The sequence below is a fragment of the Coregonus clupeaformis genome, chromosome 10 (genome assembly GCF_020615455.1).
Source record: "Coregonus clupeaformis isolate EN_2021a chromosome 10, ASM2061545v1, whole genome shotgun sequence".
NCBI lineage: Eukaryota > Metazoa > Chordata > Actinopteri > Salmoniformes > Salmonidae > Coregonus > Coregonus clupeaformis.
This window is the reverse complement of record NC_059201.1, coordinates 15,142,004-15,165,000: the sequence shown is the minus strand read 5'-3', so window position 1 is coordinate 15,165,000 and position 22,997 is coordinate 15,142,004. Positions and strand designations below refer to the sequence as shown.

Below are 22,997 nucleotides of genomic sequence, written 5' to 3'. Positions count from 1 at the left end.
TTGTGGAGTAAAAGTTGTCAAAAAAATAAATAGTAATGTAAAGTACAGTTACCCCCCAAAACTACTTAAGTAGCACTTTAAAGTATTTTTACTTAGTTACTTTACATCACTGACCACTACCACATGTCACTTAAATTGGTACAGCACTCTCACTAACGGATTCAACAAATATAACCTCTTACAATCAATGTTCCCTCTATTGCTGAGCGCAAACTTGAACTTTGTGAAAATTCTGTGCAACTTCGGGCGTGCGTCTACTGTGAACACTGAGGCTGTACCCGCTTTAAGTTACCGTTATAACAGTGGCCAAGTAGGCTACTGTGGCTATTTGATCATAATGTAAGCCTATCAGAGTAACCTACCATAAAACACAAAGGAGAAAATACACCCCAAAACATTTAAACATGGAAATAGCTGTATCATTCAGCCTACAGTAGCAGCCAATGTGTGGTGTTCAATGTAGGGCTACATTCAATGAGACTTTTGAAAAAAAACATGTAAGGATCAGACTAGGAGGTGACTGAAAATGTTGTTGTTTGATGCAAGGAACCATTTTACAAAATAAAATTCATTATTATTCCCATACCATTATTACAGAGAATCAGACAAATTATGCTACCCTCTGCCTATTGGCTACTTAGCTTATTCAAGCCTGTCTCAAAATACAACAATGCCCCAAAATACAACACTGCCCCTTACAGAAAGAAAGCTCTTTACCTGACTTGCTTTTCAAAGATGGCTAGAAATGCACACGTTTTGTGCTCTTGTAGGAAGCAACCACCATTGCTGACTATAAATGTGCTATAACTGGGCTAATAACTCACTTACTAGCAAAGAATATGAACAAATGTACACACCTGGCTACATGCAGCTCTTGCTTTGATCTCAAAACAAGCGCATCTACTAGCAACCACTCATGCTGTAAATACAGTCCAGTTCAAAGTTAATGGCACAGATCCATATATGGCAATGGTCTATTTGCATATAGGGATACTACAGCTCTGATTGGTTATGGCGCACTGGTCTGTGTGGAGTATGGGCCTGAGTCGTGCCTGTCAATGTAATAGAATCCTACTCCAATGCGCTCTGCGTACAAGAAAATCTCTTGCATGGTTTGTTTTGTTTCGGTATGTTGTATTGAAAGTGGCTAATATTGCGTTGATTCGATCTCAATTCGCACAGTAGAGGGAAACGTTGATAGTGTTAAGTAAAGGGGAAAACTAGGAAGTTGATTGAAGTTCAATCTCGTGCTTCTCTGTGCAGGCTGATATTTATTCTGCACGGCAGTCCCACGCATGCAGCTTAGAGGGAATATTGTTTACAATACATGCCTAGAAATATGTTAATGAGTGAGAAACCACAATATCATGCACCAACTAATGTTCAAATGGTTTTGGGCGCTCCAAAAATGCAGTATGGAACTGTATTCTGAATTACAGTAAATTACTGGCAGCAATTGGCCAGTAAGTTACTGTAGAGTTTCAAGACAAGGTTTGGAGAATTCCTAAAATACAGTATATTATCATATTCTGTTGGGGTACAGCGTTCTCACTCATGGGTGTAACAAATAAAGCCTCTTACATGCACGTCTTAACAAATGTTAATAAGCCAGACTATTTCCCCGCCCAAAACATTTTACCACAATGCACTATAATTAATCCCATGCGGCTCAGTTGGTTGAGCATGGAGCTTGCAACCCCAGGGTTGTGGGTTGGTTTCCCACAAGGGACCAGTACGAAACGGTATGCAAATGTATGCACTCACTACTGTAAGTCACTCAGGATAAGAGCGTCTGCTAAATGACTAAAATGTGTATGTAATACTATAAAACACATTTGTGGTATTTTACTGTGCATTCTACAGTGTTTTACTGTTGAAATGATAGAAATGTGATGTAAAACAAATGTACAGTATTTTACTGTGCATTCTATGGTAATCTATTGTATTCAGTTTGTACATTATCATACTGTTGATTAATACAGTACATTACTAATACAATTACAATAACTGCTAACAGTGTAAGGATTTGGCAGTTAGTATGACAGTATGGGCATGCAACTGGTTAATAAAACTGGACACTGTTCACCAAAGTTAGGCTAATAAATCATATTATTTTATTTCTCATCATAAAACCATAGTCTACCGGTATGGTAACTTCTTTACCTTGAGTTTAAGGACAAGGTAACACTTCGTGTTAACCCAATGAGTCCCACCGTATCACCGACGCGTTTTGGACTTCTAACCCCCTTTTAAACATTGTGTGTTTGAGCTACAGACTCTGGGTTGTACCATTGGATTCGTCTATTTCCTTTGCATTCGTAGATAGTACCAACCATTAGTCTGTGTGATTAGCGCGGGCTGAGCTAGAGCAGTGTTTTTGAGACAAGGGCGGATCCCGAAGGGGCCCGTGGACGGTTTTGTTATAAAAAAACGTCTGGAGAGTCCTAATGGTTTGACCTATAAAATAATTAAAAGCTATATATGAAAAGCTGAGACTCTCACAAACACGCACATGTAACATGACGATCACAAGCTACACAATAATTGTTAGAAGGTAAGGGGTTCTACTACACTGAGAATACAAAATATTAAGAACACCTGCTCTTTCCATGACATAGACTGACCATGTGAATCCAGGTGAAAGCTATAGTCCCTTATTGATGTCACTTGTTAAATCCTGTTCAATCAGTGTAGATGACCGATTTAAGAAGCTGTGTGTCCGTCCCTTAGTTAGAGCCTTCAGGACCCAGGACACACACGGTAATCAAACCTCTGTGGGTTGTCAGGAAGCTGCTATGGCTTTTTTCTGTATATCACAGTGGTAAGATCCTCAGACTGGATAAAACGTGGTTTGGCAGCGTTGAGGTCCACCTGAGCTGAACAGAAAGAATAGAGACACATTATAAGATGACTTTACAGATGCTATGGGTACATGGTAGGTAGTGGCGACCCGTCATTCAGGGCAGTGGTTTAAGCCCCAACGGTACAACTCCATATTAAGAAGGTGTTCTTAATGTTTGGTATACTCAGTGTACATACAGTGAATTCGGAAAGTATTCAGACCCCTTGTCTTTTTCCACATTTTGTTATGTTACAGCCTTATTCGAAAATGGATTAAATTGTTTTCTTCCCTCATCAATCTACACACAATACCCCATAATGACAAAGCAAAAACAGGTTTTTAGAATTTTTAGCAAATGAATTGCAAATAAAAAACGGAAATATCACATTTACATAAGTACTCAGACCCTTTACTCAGTACTTTGTTGAAGCACCTTTGGCAGCGAGTACAGCCTCGAGTCTTCTTGGAAATGATGCTACAAGCTTGGCACACCTGTATTTGGGGAGTTTCCCACATTCTTCTCTGCAGTTCCTCTCAAGCTCTGTCAGGTTGGATGGGGAGCGTCGCTGTACAGCTATTTTCAGGTCTCTCCAGAGATGTTCGATCGGGTTCAAGTCCGGGCTCTGGCTGGGTCACTCAAGGGCATTCATTGTCCTGTTGGAAGGTGAACCTTCACCAACAGTGTGAGGTCCTGAGAGCTCTGGAGCAGGTTTTCATCAAGGATCTCTCTGTACTTTGCTCCGTTCATTTTTCCCTCGATCCTGACTAGTCTCCAAGACCCTGCCATTGAAAAACATCCCCACAGCATGATGCTGCCACCATACTTCACTGTAGGGATGGTGCCAGGTATCCTCCAGACGTGACACTTGGCATTCAGGCCAAAGAGTTCAATCTTGGTTTCATCAGACCAGAAGAATCTTGTTTCTCATGGTCTGAGAGTCCTTTAGGTGCCTTTTGGCAAACTCCAAGCGGGCGTTATGTTATGTGCCTTTTACTGAGGAGTGGCTTCCGTCTGGCCGCTACATAAAGGCCTGATTGCTGGAGTGCTGTAGAGATGGTTGTCCTTCTGGAAGGTTCTCCCATCTCCACAGAGGAACTCTGGAGCTCTGTCAGAGTGACCATCGGGTTCTTGGTCACCTCCCTGACCAAGGCCCTTCTCCCCCGATTGCTCAGTTTGGCCAGGCGGCCAGCTCTAGGTCGAGTCTTGGTGTTTCCAAACTTCTTCCATTTAAGAATGATGGAGGCCTCTGTGTTCTTGGGGACCTTCAATGCGGCAGACATTTTTTGGCACCCTTCCCCAGATCTGTGCCTCGACACAATCCTGTCTCGGAGCTCTACGGACAATTCCTTCGACCTCATAGCTTGGTTTTTGCTCTGACATGCACTATCAACTGTGGGACCTTATTTAGACAGGTGTGTGCCTTTCCAAATCATGTCCAATCAATTGAATTTACCACAGGTGGACTCCAATCAAGTTGTAGAAACATCTCAAGGATGATCAATGGAAACAGGATGTACCTGAGCTCAATTTCGAGTTTCATAGCAAAGGGTCTGAATACTTATGTAAATAAGGTATTTCTGTTTTTTATTTGTAATACATTTGCAAAAAAATCTAAAAACCTGTTTTCGCTTTGTCATTATGGGGTATTTTGTGTAGATTGATGATGGAAAAATAATAATTTAATCCATTTTAGAATAAGGCTGTAACGTAACAAAATGTGGAAAAAGGCAAGGGGTCTATAGCCGAATACTTTTAAAAACTCACATAGTTGCAGTGACAAACTCCACACAGTTGTCACTGAGTAGTTGAATATTAATTTCCCAGTGAGCAAAACATTTCTGTACTTACAGCATTCATATAAACTAATTTTCATCAGGGTTTTCCTTTGGTGGACCATATTTTGTGTGTGACATTTATCAATAAATCTCATGAATGCAACTGTTTATGTCAAATTGTTCTGTGTTCTACTTGTAGCCCTGGTTGTCCTGAATAGAAAATGGTAAAACCCTTCATTGTGAGGCTAAATATAAGGGCTAGACATGCAGATAAATGAAAGTCAGATAAATGAAACGCCGATTTTTGCTGGGATATCAGGACTGATATGGTTAATTCCCTCTCAGGTTTCCTTCTAATCAAGGGGAAGGGCATACTTGTGACTCACCTAAGTGACTCACCTAAGTATCATTCATGCTTAACGGTGGCTTCTTTGAAAGCAGGCACTTTCGAATTGATTTTATATTTAATACTGGGAGATGGAGGTAATGTAACAGTTTTGTCATCCACTAATACAAACTCAGAAATCATCCATTTTAACATTTGGATTACGAATTATATGATAGTCTTCTTAACTATTAGTTCAATAACTTTGTTCCATTTTGTGTCGCTTGCGATGCTACGGTCCCTTGGCCGTTTTCAAACCAAAGGCATTTACCGACACTCCCTAACAATTTGCGGAGAGTCATCAATTATGCAGGGTACCCGCACGCACTGGGAAGGGAGATAGCAGCAACAATATGGCGACAGCCGCAGTTTCTCCCGAATCTTTTGGACATCTGCAGTTCGGTGCCGGCTGTCTGGATTTCTGTTAGTAAATAAAGTAAGTAACTATTCTGTTGTCTTGTCAGGCTGGGTTTTGGTGGAGGACCATGCATGCTACTTCCCTGTCTACAACCTGCATCCCCAGTGCCGCAGAGCGGTCCCCCTCAACATATTTTATCCTCGCGTTTTTGTATAGGGCTCCTTGCCAATGCTTGGGCAAATATGCATGAAAAACCTCAATTACATGTAAGGATTACTTTCTTTAGCTGAAAAATATGAGTTTATACTGCGGGAAGTGGTGGCGAGTGATAAAGCAGGTACATTGGGGTGTTGGCCTGCCTCGGAACGGAATGACATTTCAATGTGTCAAAATGTGAAACATACGCATACGGTGGGGAAGTGGGAACACGTCAAACTTCAGTGCGTGTTGGCGCTGACATCGATATACATTGAGCCATACAAAGTACCGGTATGCGCTTTGAGTCAATGAATATTCGACACCCTAATCCTTTGTAAGATAATTTAACTGTAATTATGATAGTTTTACCTCATGCCCCGCACCCCACCCCCACTCTATCACCCCTCCCCTTGCAATACTCATTTTGAGGCTGTATTACGTGAGATAGGTAGGCTATGCCTCAGCTTGGGCAGTTGAAGGGGGACCGCGGCACCCCCTCCCCATTTCTTTACAGCCCCATCCCCAAATAGAGGTGGAAAGAAATGTCCCCGATGGTGTTATAACCCTTACATGTTAATTTTGGGAACCTTATCGCACCTAGGCAGCCTTCTCGGGTGTGGTACAAAAATACGGCCGTCAATGGTATTTGGGGAACTTAACAAAACACCTTATCAAAATAATCTATAGCAATTTATAAACTGTACCTCGGGTGGTGGGGCAGAGAGTGTTTTGGAGCACAGTTAAATGAATGACAGCCTAGAATTTCTACCAGCACTGCATGTTTTCAAATGGACTTGTGCCTCTGTCATATAAGCCTACCCAGAAGCATCCTCTATACTGCAGTATTTTAGTAAATGCTTTGGCCCACAAGCCAGGACAAGGCACGCGCGTGTGTGTAAACAGTGCATGGACTACAATACAAAGTAAGACTGATAGACCATACAGTGGAAACGTTATTACCAGTTTATAACATATAAGCCAAAAAAAGTGCGCATTTTACTTTGCTTAACGGTTTTACATGTAATATGTGGTTTATCAGGTAATAGCTTGTAATGACAACTTTTTGGGGAGGAAATCCACTCATAATTTAATCGATTATTGTCCTGACATGGGAAACATGAGTCGTTTTCTGAATGACCTCCATTCTTGGCTGGGGTTTAGGTTAACCTGTTCATTCATAGACGTGTGCCACAACACTGAAAGCACACGAGACATGATTATATCCAAATCAATGGGATTGGCATTTAGTCTAGACTAATTGACTATATTGTGTTTATATTTGTGTATATAGCTTATTCCAGTCCATAGTGCTGTCATGCAGTAGCATATCCAGTCGCTGCTAAATTAGAAACCAGCAATTTGCTGTTTTATTGAATTCTGTGTGCATTTGGTGACGCTACAGAGGCACACTAGGCCCTCGTGTATAGACACATAGGATATGGTGTGCTGCTGCTACCCTCGACTGGCCCGTGCGGAATCCAGTTGCGTTTCTCTCCTCAATCGATCTTCACTCCTCTGCCCCTCCTCTTCAGGTCAGTTTCCACGATGTCTAATGTTCTTAGTTTCGTCGTCCTTAGCCCCCCTCGCAATAATGGAATGAAACAGTTGCGATAAATAGTACAGTTACAGGCTTAGGCGTTTGGATGTCTCTTTTCATGCCGTAGAGGACACATGCGTAGAGGACTCGAGCAAGCGCTTCCTTTGAAGCTGCATCAATGGTGCTGAAAGGGACAGCGACAGGCAGCGCGATCGAAGGAGACGGTGCTGCGGCTTCCAGAAGCCACTGGAGTTTTCTAACATCTCGGGTTCGGTTTCATGAGATTAACAATCTTCACAATGGACTAATCATTCGTCTGTCTGTCTGTAGCAAAATCTAAACGGATGTTACAATTATGCTATTGGTAAATACGCATGCTTATTGGGTTCGAATGTCCGGGATGAAATTAGGAACAGCATGCACTCGTAGCGATTGAATGGACACGTGAGTAGCCTTAATTTTTTGAATGAAATATTTTGCATCACAACGTGATTCCGCTTGGAATGTGCTTGACTAGTACATTGACTTGGTTTACCTGCAGCCCGAATGAGAACATAATGAATAGTCTTGATTTACTTGACACATTCCCTATAGAAAAACCGGTGGGACAGCTCCTCTATGCCATCATTAGTAGGCCTACATGAGGTCCCTATATGTCCTGTGTTGCATCGGTGTTTGTGAATCACCTTGAAAGTAAATCAATTCATGTAGCATTTGTGGAAGGAGACTTGGACGTTGCACCCGGGTCGGGTTACTTTAAACGCCGACTTAATTTCCTAGTGGTACAGTCTCTGATGTCAGCGGTTTAGGGTATGTGGATTTGAATGGTTTTGACGTGTTTCTTTATGAAAGCAATTAGATGCCCAAACTCAATTGGAAATGCAAATTATCAAATGTTAAATCAATATTATGTTTCAAATTAATTTTCCCAAATGGGTATGCATTTTGTGACAAAATACAAATTGAAATGCAAAAAAAGATATTGCATTATTATTTTCATGATTGAGTATGCATAATGCCTGCCAATTTGAAAAATACATAGCAACGTGTGTTTAACATTTCATTTCCATGGTAGGCCTACTATTCAGTACAACACTGACATATTTAAAAACTAAATGTAAATGCTTAAATTACAAATTATTTATCATGTTTGCCGTTTCACGTCCTTGTTGTGACAGCATGAATTGTGTCAAAAAAATATATAATTGTCAATTGCAATTCACAATTATTTTCTATATGCTGTGTGATTTAAGACTGTCAATTATAATGATCAATCAAATTCGATAATCAATTGTAATGCTTCATTTTGCTATTTAGTTTATTCATTGCACCTTTTGCGTTTCCATTTTTTATGTTAGATCTGTCATTCAAATACTGTGGGTGGGGTTTTGGTAGAGTGAGGTGGAAGAGGTTGTCTGGGCTTGGTAGCTATGCCCAGACAGAAATGCTGGTGCTCTTAATTTCGTAAAAATATTTCTGGATCAGAGAGGAAGAGGCGAGGCTGTACTATAAACTGAATGACTCAGATAATCTTTGCTATGCTGGCTAGGACAGCCGGTGAGTAAGGAGTTCGCAGGACGGGACACGGGGAGACAGACCGGGCATGGTGCTTGCTGCAAGCTACAAGTACTAGCAATGGTGTCTAGTATACAGTTGAAGTCGGAAGTTTACATACACCTTAGCCAAATACATTTAAACTTCGTTTTTCACAATTCCTGACATTTAAACCTAGTAAAAATTCCCTGTCTTAGGTCAGTTAGGATCACCACTTTATTTTAAGAATGTGAAATGTCAGAATAATAGTATAAATAATTATTTATTTCAGCTTTTATTTATTTCATCACATTCCCAGTGGGTCAGACGTTTACATACACTCTATTAGTATTTGGTAGCATAGCCTTTAAATTGTTTAACTTGGGTCAAACGTTTCGGGTAGCCTTCCACAAGCTTCCCACAATAACTTGGGTGAATTTTGGCCCATTCCTACTGACATAGCTGGTGTAACTGAGTCAGGTTTGTAGGCCTCCTTGCTCGCACACGCTTTTTCAGTTCTGCCCACACATTTTCTATAGGATTGAGGTCAGGGCTTTGTGATGGCCACTCCAATACCTTGACTTTGTTGTGCTTAAGCCATTTTGCCACAACTTTGGAAGTACGCTTGGGGTCGTTGTCCATTTGGAAGACCCATTTGCGACCAAGCTTTAACTTCCTGACTGATGTCATGAGATGTTGCTTCAATATATCCACATAATTTTCCTTCCTCATGATGCCATCTATTTTGTGAAGTGCACCAGTCCCTCCTGCAGCAAACCACCCCACAGCATGATGCTGCCACCCCCGTGCTTCACGGTTGGGATGGTGTTCTTCGGCTTGCAAGCCACCCCTTTTTCCTCCAAACATAACGATGGTCATTATGGCCAAACAGTTCTATTTATGTTTCATCAGACCAGAGGACATTTCTCCAAAAGGTACCCATGTGCAGTTGCAAACCGTAGTATGGCTTTTTTATGGCGGTTTTGGAGCAGTGGCTTCTTCCTTGCTGAGCGGCCTTTCAGGTTATGTCGATATAGGACTTGTTTTACTGTGGATATAGATACTTTTGTACCTGTTTCCTCCAGCATCTTCACAAGGTCCTTTGCTGTTGTTCTGGGATTGATTTGCACTTTTCGCACCAAAGTACGTTAATCTCTAGGAGACAGAACACGTCTCCTTCCTGAGCGGTATGACAGCTGCGTGGTCCCATGGTGTTTATACTTGCGTACTATTGTTTGTACAGATGAACGTGGTACCTTCAGGCGTTTGGAAATTGCTCCAAAGGATGAACCAGAATTGTGGAGGTCTACAGGGAGACCTTGTCGAGACCTTACAGGGAAATGCTTACTTACAAGCCCTTAACCAACAATGCAGTTTTAAGAAAGAATACCCCCCCAAAAAAAATCACACAAAAAAATCACAAAAAAATACTATATTAATTAATACAAAATAAAAGTAACAAATAATTAAAGAGCAGCAGTAAAAATAACAATAGCGAGGCTATATACAGGAGGTACCGGTACCGAGTCAATGTGCGGGGGCACCGGTTAGTCAAGGTAATTGGGGTAATATGTACATGTAGGTAGAGTTATTAAAGTGACTATGCATAGATAATAAACAGAGTAGCAGCAGCGTAAAAGAGGGGTGGGGGGGCAATGCAAATAGTCTGGGTAGCAGCACGGTTGGTTAAGAGTCCATAAAACGGTAGCCATCCCCTCCGGCGCCATCATATTACAGTATCATTGGGGATGATCTTGACTAGCAATAAACAAAAATGTCACATACAAGAACTCAGTGAGGGAGGATCATGGGACTACAATACGAATAGAATTAGATTTTTATTCTACTGTGGACACTACCATACTGTAGAGCAGCGGTTCCCAAACTGTGGGAACCAAAAAATTGCTGCATGGAGACACATTGCCAATACGATTGGATTACCTGGTCAGTTGAATGTGAAATAATTCGCTGGAAAGTGGAAGCTAGGTGCTTGCAATTTATTAGCAAAGCTATCTAGCAAAGTGTTTAGCTTTGTAGTTAGATAGATAGCTAGCTGGCTAGATTGTTTATGAACTTCTGTTTGTACCACTGCACAGTAAAGCAAGGCACGAAAGGAAAATATTGAACGCATGCCATACACAGAACATACCGCAGCCTAGCGCGGCATCCCCAACGCAGCGTCGCGGACTGCTTAATTGACAATGAATGACTTCCGCCAAAATGCAAAGAGTTTGACGCATCTGGTGGACATGAAGCTTTACCTAGTGTCTTAAACTCCTGCCGAACAACTGCACTCGTTATCGTTAACAGAACTGCAGGAAACCAGTGCACGACAGGCAGTGGTGGAAAAGTACCCAATTGTCATACTTGAGTAAAGGTATAGATACCTTAGAAAATGACTCAAGTTAAAGTGAAAGTCACCCAGTAAAATACTACTTGAGTAAAAGTCTAAAAGTATTTGGTTTTAAATATACTTAAGTATCAAAAGTTAATTTAATTGCTCAAATATACTTAAGTATCAAAAGTCAAAATTCCTTATATTAAGCAAAGCAGACGGAACCATGTTCTTGTTTTAAACATTTACGGATAGCCAGGGGCACACTCCAACACTCAGACATTATTTACAAAAGATGCATTTGTGATGCATAGTTAGTCCGCCAGAACATAGGCAGTAGGGATGACCACGTGTTCTCTTGATAAGTGCGTGAATTTCACAATTTCCCTATTCTGCTAAGCATTCAAAATGTAACAAGTACTTTGGGTTGTCAGGGAAAATGTATGGAGTAAAAAGTACAATATTTTCTTTAAGAATGTAGTGAAGTAAAAGTAAAAGTTGTCAAGAATATAAATAGTAAAGTAAAGTACAGATACCCCCCAAAACTGCTTAAGTAGTACTTTAAAGTATTTTTACTTAAGTACTTTACACCACTGACGACAGGCAGGAGCGAAGGACACTGTCTACTGTTTTCCTAGCTAGCTAGCTACCGTTGTCACTCCTGCCTCTTTTCTGTGGGGTTTATTGGTGGTTGGCTTCCAACTTTATGGTGCATTACCACCAACTACTGTGCTGGAGCGCCCCCGATCCCACCTGTGGACCAGAGTTCTAGCTTAAACATTTAGGGATTTCTGCAGATGCAGGAATGCCCACATGCAGGAACGCCCAAATTGCACCCTTCTCATTGATTTAACAAATTTGATTGATCATTTTGACAGTCTTAAACCACACAGAGTATGGAAATGCATTGTTAATTGCCAATTGAGAATTATTTTTCTTTTTGTCACAATTCATGCTATCAAAGTAAAAGTAAATGGCAAACATGAGAAATTAGCTAGCTACCGTTGTCACTCCTGCCTCTTTTCTGTGGGGTTTATTGGTGGTTGGCTTCCAACTTTATGGTGCATTACCACCAACTACTGTGCTGGAGCGCCCCCGATCCCACCTGTGGACCAGAGTTCTAGCTTAAACATTTAGGGATTTCTGCAGATGCAGGAATGCCCACATGCAGGAACGCCCAAATTGCACCCTTCTCATTGATTTAACAAATTTGATTGATCATTTTGACAGTCTTAAACCACACAGAGTATGGAAATGCATTGTTAATTGCCAATTGAGAATTATTTTTCTTTTTGTCACAATTCATGCTATCAAAGTAAAAGTAAATGGCAAACATGAGAAATTATTTGTCATTGAAGCATTTAGACTTTATTTTTAAATGTGTCAATGTTGTATTGGATAGTACCATGGAAATGAAATATCAAACACACTTTGCTGTTTCTTTTTCAAATTGGCAGAAATTATGCATACTCAATCATGAAAATGATAATTCAATATACAGTACCAGTCAAAAGTTTGGACACACCTACTCATTCAAGGGTTTTTCTTTATTTTTAATATTTTCTACATTGTAGAATAATAGTGAAGACATCAAAACTATGAAATAACACATATTGAATTATGTAGTAACCAAAAAAGTGTTAAACAAATCAAAATATATTTTATATTTTATATTCTTCAAAGTAGCCACCCTTTGCCTTGATGACAGCTTTGCACACGCTTGGCATTCTCTCAACCAGGTTCACCTGGAATGCTTTTCCAACAGTCTTGAAGGACTTCCCACATATGCTGAGCACTTGTTGGCTGCTTTTCCTTCATTCTATGGTCCAACTCATCCCAAACCATCTCAATTGGGTTGAGGTCGGGTGATTGTGGAGGCCAGGTCATCGGATGCAGCACTCCATCACTCTCCTTCTTGGTCAAATAGCCCTTACACAGCCTGGAGGTGTGTTGGGTCATTGTCCTGTTGAAAAACAAATGATAGTCCCACTAAGCGCAAACCAGATGGGATGGCATATTGCTGCAGAATGCTGTGGTAGCCATGCTGGTTAAGTGTGCCTTGAATTCTAAATAAATCACAGACAGTGTCACCAGCAAAGCACCCCCACAACATCACACCTCCTCCTCCATGCTTCACGATGGGAAACACACATGCGGACATCATCCGTTCACCTACTCTGCGTCTCACAAAGACACGGTGGTTGGAACCAAAAATCTCAAATTTGGACTCATCAGACCAAAGGATATATTTCCACCGGTCTAATGTCCATTGCTCATGTTTCTCTGCCCAAGCAAGTCTCTTCTTCTTATTGGTGTCCTTTAGTAGTGGTTTCTTTGTAGCAATTCTACCATGAAGGCCTGATTCACGCAGTCTCCTCTGAACAGTTGATGTTGAGATGTGTCTGTTACTTGAACTCTGTGAAGCATTGATTTGGGCTGCAATCTGAGGTGCAGTTAACTCTAATGAACTTATCCTCTGCAGCAGAGGTAACTCTGGGTCTTCCTTTCCTGTGGCGGTCCTCATGAGAGCCAGTTTCATCATAGCACTTGATGTTTTTTGCGACTGCACTTTAAGAAACGTTCAAAGTTCTTGAAATGTTCCGCATTGACTGACCTTCATGTCTTAAAGTAATGATGGACTGTCATTTCTCTTTGCTTATTTGAGCTGTTCTTGGCATAATATGGACTTGGTCTTTTACCAAATAGGGCTATCTTCTGAATACCACCCCTACCATGTCACAACACAACAGATTGTCTCGAACGCATTAAGAAGGAAAGAAATTCCACAAATTAACTTTTAAGAAGGCACACCTGTTAATTGAAATGCATTCCAGGTGACTACCTCATGAAGCTGGTTGAGAGAATGCCAAGAGTTTGCAAAGCTGTCATCAAGGCAAAGGGTGGCTACTTTGTGTAACACTCTGGCTCCAGGGACTCTGATTGTTGAGCCAGGGTTGTTATTTTCATTTAGGGTGTATTTTGTTTTGTTGGGTTTTGGTTTTGTATTTCTAGGTTTGCCTTTCTGTTGGTTGTATTTCTAGGTTTGGTCTATGACTCCCAATCGGAGGTAACGAGTGTCAGCTGTCGGCTCGTTATCTCTGATTGGGAGCCATATTTATTCTGAATGTTTTCCTGTGGGAATTGTGGGTTTTTGTTTCCGTTTCAGTCGTATCACTGAGGACTTCATGATCGTGGTTTATTGTTTTTATCGTGGTTTCTTTAATAATAAAGTCTACGATGTTCGCTCAACACGCTGCGCTTTGGTCTGCTCCTTTCTACGATCGTGACAGAAAAACCCACCAAAGAAAGACCAAGCAGCGTGTCCAGGAGCAAGGAGACTGGACATGGGAGGAGGCGCCGGGCAAGGAGATGGAGAGGCTGGCGTGGCCCAGGTGGGCACTCGTGGTCCTGGGAGGACATGCTCGGAGGCAAGGGACCTTGGGGAAGGATCAAGGCCCTGGCGAGAGAGGAGCAACGGCGGCAGCAGGGCCATCGTCGGAGGGTCGTGAGTCAACCCCAGAAAATTTTTAGGGGGCACACGGCATGGACGACGGGGCTGACGGAGGAGAAAAGGGGAGTATCCAGGAGGCCACCAGGCCAGGGGTACACCGCCCTGTACGTCCTGTGCTGATGCCTCACACAGAGTGTGTGAGGGTAGGCATTCAGCCAGGACGGGTGGTGGCCGCTGTTCACTCCAGGCCTCCTGTCCGTCTCCACAGCCCGGTCCGGCCTGTTCCTGCCACCCGCACCAAGACTACGGTGCGCGTCGCCAGCCCGACCCGGCCTGTTCCTGCCACCCGCACCAAGACTACGGTGCGCTGTCGCCAGCCCGGTCCGGCCTGTTCCTGCCACCCGCACCAAGTCTACGGTGCGCGTCGCCAGCCCGACCCGGCCTGTTCCTGCCACCCGCACCAAGACTACGGTGCGCTGTCGCCAGCCCGGTCCGGCCTGTTCCTGCCACCCGCACCAAGTCTACGGTGCGCGTCGCCAGCCCGACCCGGCCTGTTCCTGCCACCCGCACCAAGACTACGGTGCGCGTCGCCAGCCCGGTCCGGCCTGTTCCGACACCCGCACCAAGACTACGGTGCGCGCGTCGCCAGCCCGACCCGGCCTGTTCCTGCCACCCGCACCAAGTCTACGGTGCGCGTCGCCAGCCCGGTCCGGCCTGTTCCGACCACCCGCACCAAGACTACGGTGCGCGTACGTCCAGCCCGGTCAGGCCTGTTCCGGCCACCCGCACCAAGTCTACGGTGCGCCTCAGACGGCCAGAGTCTGCCGGTCTGCCCAACGGGCCTGAACTGCCCGTCTGCCCAAAGCCTGCAAAGCCGCCCGTCTGCCATGAGCCATCAGAGCCGTCCGCCAGACCAGAGCCGCTAGAGCCTTCCGCCAGACAGGATCAGCCAGAGCCTTCCGCCAGACAGGATCAGCCAGAGCCTTCTGCCAGACAGGATCAGCCAGAGCCTTCCGCCAGCCATGAGCAGCCAGATCCGTCGGCCAGCCATGAGCAGCCAGATCCGTCGGCCAGCCATGAGCAGCCAGATCCGTCGGCCAGCCATGAGCAGCCAGATCCGTCAGCCAGCCATGAGCAGCCAGATCCTTCAGCCTGCCATGAGCCGTCCCAGCCAGGTGCTGTCCCTTAGCCCGGTGCTGCCCCTAAATCCAGGTGGAGTAAGTTGGAGGGTGGTCATGTGGAGGAGGCTAGGGAAGCGGGTGGTGACTAAGGTGGGGTGGGGACCACGACCAGGGCCAGAACCGCCACCGTGGACAGACGCCCACCCAGACCCTCCCCGAGACTGTATGCTGGTGCGCCCGGAGTGCGCACCTTTAGGGGGTACTGTAACACTCTGGCTCCAGGGACTCTGATTGTTGAGCCAGGGTTGTTATTTTCATTTAGGGTGTATTTTGTTTTGTTGGGTTTTGGTTTTGTATTTCTAGGTTTGCCTTTCTGTTGGTTGTATTTCTAGGTTTGGTCTATGACTCCCAATCGGAGGTAACGAGTGTCAGCTGTCGGCTCGTTATCTCTGATTGGGAGCCATATTTATTCTGGAATGTTTTCCTGTGGGAATTGTGGGTTTTTGTTTCCCGTTTCAGTCGTATCACTGAGGACTTCATGATCGTGGTTTATTGTTTTTATCGTGGTTTCTTTAATAATAAAGTCTACGATGTTCGCTCAACACGCTGCGCTTTGGTCTGCTCCTTTCTACGATCGTGACACTTTGAAGAATCTAAAATCTAAAATATATTTTGATTTGTTTAAGACTTTTTTGGTTAATACATGATTCCATATGTGTTATTTTATAGTTTTGATGTCTTCACTATTATTCTACAATGTAGAAAATATATTTAAAAAATAAATAAACTGGAATGAGTAGGTGTGTCCAAACTTTTGACTGGTACTGTATGTTCTTGCATTTCAATTAGAATTCTAAAAAAGGCATACCCTTATAGAAAAAGGAATTGCAAACATGATATTGATTTATCATTTATTCATTTGCATTTCCAATTGAGTTTTGGAGGCTAAATGCGTCCATATTTCTTTGCCCTCCACTCGTGGCCACACGTTGCTGGTAGCGGTGATCCCACTGGCTATAAGGTGAATGCACCTATTTGTAAGTCGCTCTGGATAAGAGCGTCTGCTAAATGACGTAAATGTAAATGTAAATGTAACCATTAATTTGCCAGATCATCAGCTGTAGCCTGTTCCACACTGATAATGTTGACTACCAATAATCTAGTTTGGATGGAGAAGAGGAGGCAGAGGCAGCAATGATTATGATGTTCTTCGGGCAGTTCCCCCCTAAAACATCTAGCTGAATGTGAAGCAAAGACAACGACCAAACGTATGGGCCTATATTGATTATGGTGAATATTATGGTGAATAACTTCAAACCGATATGTTGGAGGCTTCACTTCATTCTGCGACCTAACATACCTGAGCCATATAGGCAAGCTGGAAAATAATTACGGCGTGGTTTGAAAGTTAAGGACAAAACTTGTGGCCTAGAAACCAAAGTGATAACATTTTGCAATTATTTTTTTATTGATCAAGTGTGAAAGCACACAATAATAAACTTTTTACTTTGACACATAAGTTGCCCAGGATGCCATGATTCATGAATTAGTCATGAAATGGAGCCTAACCACTATAACATGCACTGCAATGTTAATGATGATGATTATTGAAAATGTAGCTATATCAGATCAGATAATATAAATTAAATAAAAAAATCACATTTTAATTGTCTTATGCTTCGTAAACAACAGGTGTAGACTAACAGTGAAGTGCTTACTTCTAATACAATATATTTTTTAAAATAATAATAGAAAAAAATAATAATAGTAACACAAGGAATAAATACATAATGAGAAATTATAGCTTGGTTATACAGTGAGGGAAAAAAGTATTTGATCCCCTGCTGATTTTGTACGTTTGCACACTGACAAAGACATGATCAGTCTATAATTTTAATGGTAGGTTTATTTGAACAGTGAGAGACAGAATAACAACAACAAAAAACCAGAAAAACGCATGTCAACATTTTTATAAATTGATTTGCATTTTATTGAGGGAAATAAGTATTTGACCCCTCTGCAAAACATGACTTAGTACTTGGTGGCAAAACCCTTGTTGGCAATCACAGAGGTCAGACGTTTCTTGTAGTTGGCCACCAGGCTTGCACACATCTCAGGAGGGATTTTGTTCCACTCCTCTTTGCAGATCTTCTCCAAGTCATTAAGGTTTCGAGGCTGACGTTTGGCAACTCGAACCTTCAGCTTCCTCCACAGATTTTCTATGGGATTAAGGTCTGGAGACTGGCTAGGCCACTCCAGGACCTTAATGGGATTCTTCTTGAGCCACTCCTTCGTTGCCTTGGCCGTGTGTTTTGGGTTATTGTCATGCTGGAATACCCATCCACGACCCATTTTCAATGCCCTGGCTGAGGGAAGGAGGTTCTCACCCAAGATTTGACGGTACATGGCCCCGTCCATTGTCCCTTTGATGCGGTGAAGTTGTCCTGTCCCCTTAGCAGAAAAACACCCCCAAAGCATAATGTTTCCACCTCCATGTTTGACGGTGGGGATGGTGTTCTTGGGGTCATAGGCAGCATTCCTCCTCCTCCAAACACAGCGAGTTGAGTTGATGCCAAAGAGCTCGATTTTGTTCTCATCTGACCACAACACTTTCAATCAGTTCTCCTCTGAATCATTCAGATGTTCATTGGCAAACATCAGACGGCCCTGTATATGTGCTTTCTTGAGCAGGGGGACCTTGCGGGCGGTGCAGGATTTCAGTCCTTCACGGCGTAGTGTGTTACCAATTGTTTTCTTGGTGACTATGGTCCCAGCTGCCTTGAGATCATTGACAAGATCCTCCCGTGTAGTTCTGGGCTGATTCCTCACCGTTCTCATGATCATTGCAACTCAGGCCGAGGGAGACTGACAGTTCTTTTGTGTTTCTTCCATTTGCGAATAATCGCACCAACTGTTGTCACCTTCTCACCAAGCTGCTTGGCGATGGTCTTGTAGCCCATTCCAGCCTTGTGTAGGTCTACAATCTTGTCCCTGACATCCTTGGAGAGCTCTTTGGTCTTGGCCATGGTGGAGAGTTTGGAATCTGATTGATTGATTGCTTCTGTGGACAGGTGTCTTTTATACAGGTAACAAGCTGAGAAGCTCCCTTTAAGAGTGTGCTCCTAGTCTCAGCTCGTTACCTGTATAAAAGATACCTGGGAGCCAGAAATCTTTCTGATTGAAAGGGGGTCAAATACTTATTTCCCTCATTAAAATGCAAATCAATTTATAACATTTTGGACGTGCGTTTTTCTGGATTTTTTTGTTGTTATTCTGTCTCTCACTGTTCAAATAAACCTACCATTAAAATTATAGACTGATCATTTCTTTGTCAGTGGGCAAACGTACAAAATCAGCAGGGGATCAAATACTTTTTTCCCCCACTGTATACATGGGGTAAAAAAATAACAACATGCAGTTGCTCTCTAATATATTGGCACCCTTAATTCACTATTTCTTCTCCAATAAGTTCAAATTTAAAACAAGGTTTGGTGTTCACACATGTATTTTTTGAATTACAACTGCACAGGACCAAGAAAGAAATGACTGAAATTGAGACAGAAATGGAAGAAGGTTCTGAAGGAACCATGTATGGATTAAGATGCCATAGTACCTACTACTTCGGAGTCAGAATGTGCTTACAAAGGGAATATCTTATTAAGATATGTTATGTACGGTTTTTCAGAGAGAGATAGAGAGAGAGAGACTCCTAACGATAAAACATTAGACAGATAATCCAGACAGACACTTAACAGAGCTCCCTGGGACAAGGGAAGAGCCCATGCAGCAGACAGACATACAGACAGGCACAGAGGGCTGGAGGTGGCCATTCATTTTTCTCTCTGTAGGGTCATCAACAGGCCAACCAGGCAGCATCAGAGCCACCATGAATGAATTAAGTAGATTGGAGACACAGTTCTCTGTTATCCTGTCAATGGCAGCCCTGATTTATGTAGCATTTATTTGTATTAGGAGAGAGAGAGAGAGAGAGAGAGAGAGAGAGAGAGAGAGAGAGAGAGAGAGAGAGAGAGAGAGAGAGAGAGAGAGAGAGAGAGAGAGAGAGAGAGAGAGAGAGAGAGAGAGAGAGAGAGAGAGAGAGAGAGAGAGAGAGAGAGAGAGAGAGAGAGAGAGAGAGATGGCTCTGGTTCCATCTCTCTGGTTCCAAATGGTTGCACATCCTCTAGTCTGGATGCCTTGCTTTGTTGGCTCCCTCTCTGACAGAGATATAAAATTCCACCCTGTCTCAGTCTTAGGGAGAAACACAGACAGACAGACAGACAGACAGCGAGGACACAACCCAGCAATGAGTCTTGTTAATAAGCGCCATAATGAAATATAAAACAGACATTTCATTAGTCTCATTGTTTGTTCTACCATCTCATTTGAACTAAAAGAGACCTGAGTTTTGTTACTTTTGATTCTACCCACTGTGATATTACAAGATCATTATTACTTTTTCCATTTTGAAACTTGATAGTAGGACCGGCTGTTTACCCAAGTGCTGAACTGCGGTCTTTTTTTACCTAAATCATGACCAAAGTTCTTAGTGAAAATGGATGTCCTCAACTTGAGTTTTATTAGAAATATGATGTCTGCATTTATACCTTATATCCTGTCTCTCTTTCCCCCCCCCCTCTCTCTCTCTCTCTCTCTCTCTCTCTCTCTCTCTCTCTCTCTCTCTCTCTCTCTCTCTCTCTCTCTCTCTCTCTCTCTCTCTCTCTCTCTCTCTCTCTCTCTCTCTCTCTCTCTCTCTCTCTCTCTCTCTCTCTCTCTCTCTCTCTCTCTCTCTCTCTCTCTCTCTCTCTCTCTCTCTCTCTCTCTCTCTCTCTCTCTCTCTCCCTCTCCCTCTCTCTTTCAGAGCCGGATGTTCTGAATGAAACTTAAATAAAGAGGAAATAGCTGTAGGATGAAAACATGGCCGCGCCCGGTCTCGCACCCCCAGGACCTGACAGCTTCAAGCAGTTCACCCCCGAGTCGCTCCGTAATATTGAGGAACGCCAATTCCAGGAGAAGATCAAGAAGAAGCCCAAGCCCAAGTCGGACAGCAGTCACCGCGAGGAAGAAGAGGAAGAACCCATGCCCAACGGTGATCTGGAGGCGGGGAAGTCCCTTCCCTTCATCTACGGGGACATCCCTAATGGGCTGGTGGCGGTACCACTGGAGGACTTGGACCCCTATTATATGAATGAGAAAGTGAGTTCCTACACCCATCAATCCCACACAGGGATGGGCATGACAAAGGGAATCTCCCCTCCAGTTAGGAGAAGTTAGGGGTTGGAGGGAAATTAGTACTGGTATGATATCTGTTTAGAAAAATCATTTGAGGAAGGAAGAAATGTATTGTACTATACTCAAGTCTTTATAGCTTGCCTTTTAAATGTATGCTGCTTATGACTGTGTTATAAGTCCTAATGTGTGGCCCCTATATTACGCTTTTAACCAAGTTTATGACTGAGATTTTATGCTTATTGGGTAAGCAAATTTAGAATCAAACTGTTTTTAGGAAACCTGATTCAGAAAACTCTTATTAGACAAAATGAAGGTTTGTGCATCGTTGTACCAGCCATAAAGATAGGGATACGGCACAGAGTAAACAGCAAAGATGACCTTGAGGTATGGTATTGCTCTTTAATAGTTTGACCCCTGGGAGAGGTGATTAGAGCCAGTCGATGCTTATGAAGGCTCACATAGAGCTCATAAGCTATCACAGTCACCATGAAGATGCTGGTAGATCCTGCAACTCTACAGTGAAGGTCTGGAGTTCTGGACCGCATGTCTCTTTGGCAATGCTTATGTATGTGTTGATTGATGCTCTGTATTGGTGCACTTACTGTACATATGCTGGTGGAAGCTGGCAGCAGAGATGGGACCAACAGGCCTCTGAATATGTACTATCAGTGCTACTGCTAATTGAATTTGCTAGTGAGGAAAATCACTCGCTTGGATCATGAGGGTGTTCTGTCAAAGCAGACGGTCTGTATGCGTGTGCGTGTCTTGGTTTCTGTTTTCTTGGAATGTGTGTGTGTGTGTGTGTGTGTGTGTGTGTGTTTGTGTGCATGATATAGGTTTAGTGTATGTGTTTTCCTCTTCACATTTTCCAACATACAATTAGTACATCTTTATAGTATTTTTCCATTTGATAATTTTTCCCTGCCTCACTGTACGACTTTGAAGGAGTTAGCTGCTGTTTTGGTCCCTTTCCACTTGTTTATTTGAAGCATAGCATTTGTGTGTCATGTCCAGCTTTGTTCAGACTGTAAAGGGAGGGGATGTCGTAGACTGACTAACCCATTAGAAGAATGAGCTCTAAAACTAAACAAGCTATACTTACTGTACTGTTTATTTACACTACAGTATCTGTGATGTTGGAGTGACATGCCTAGTTTTTCCTGACCAGGCAGTTATCTCAGGCATTCGTTCTTTGAGCATACATGCTCCTTCATGCAGCTCCTTCTCTAGACATATTGTGATATCTTCCACAGCTATAACTATGTTTATTTGGAAACTGATTGCTAATGATATCTCCTTACAGCCTCACACCAGCTAGCTCCCAGTTAAAAATACAACCACCATATCATACACTATATATATACAATAGTATGTGGACACCCCTTCAAATTAGTGGATTTGGCTATTTCAGCAACACCCGTTGCTGACAGGTGTTTAAAATCGAGCACACAGCCATGCAATCTCCATAGGGAAACATTGGCAGTAGAATGGCCTTACTGAAGAGCTCAGTGACTTTCAACGTGGCACCGTCATAGGGTGCCACCTTTCCAACAAGTCAGTTCGTCAAATGTCTGCCCTGCTAGAGCTGCCACGGTCAACTGTAAGTGCTGTTATTGTTAAGTGGAAATGTCTAGGAGCAACAACGGCTCAGCCGCAAAGTGGTAGGCCACACAAGCTAACAGAACATCTGTCCTCGGTTGCAACACTCACTACCGAGTTCCAAACTGCCTCTGGAAGCACTGTCAGCACAAGAACTGTTCGTCGGGAGCTTCATGAAATGGGTTTCCATGGCTGAGCAGTCGCACACAAGCCTAAAATCACCATGTGCAATGGCAAGCGTCGGCTGGAGTGGTGTAAAGCTCACCGCCATTGGACTCTGGAGCAGTGGAAACGTGTTCTCTGGAGTGATTAATCACGCTTCACCACCTGGCAGTCCGACGGACGAATCTGGGTTTGGTGGATGCCAGGAGAACGCTACCTGCCCCAATGCATAGTGCCAACTGTAAAGTTTGGTGGAGAAGGAATAATGGTCTGGGGACGTTTTTCATGGTTCGGGCTAGGCCCATTAGTTCCAGTGAAGAGAAATCTTAACGCTACAGCATACAATGACATTCTAGATGATTCTGTGCTTCCAACTTTGTGGCAACAGTTTGGGGAAGGCCCTTTCCTGTTTCAGCATGGCAATGCCCCTGTGCACAAAGCGAGGTCCATAAAGAAATGGATTGTCAAGAT

At 43.1% G+C, this 22,997-nt stretch overlaps 1 protein-coding gene across 1 annotated transcript in view; it reads left to right on the top strand.

The window, feature by feature from the left end:
* The first annotated feature begins 5,344 nt into the window (after nt 1–5,344).
* LOC121575201 (sodium channel protein type 8 subunit alpha-like) overlaps nt 5,345–22,997 on the top strand; it is a 139,364-nt gene continuing 121,711 nt past the window's right edge. The window contains exons 1-2 of the mRNA XM_041888153.2: nt 5,345–5,439; nt 20,395–20,729. Of these exons, the coding sequence (XP_041744087.1) occupies nt 20,451–20,729 (279 nt within the window). The 5' untranslated portion in view covers nt 5,345–5,439; nt 20,395–20,450. The remainder of the gene's footprint in view (nt 5,440–20,394; nt 20,730–22,997) is intronic.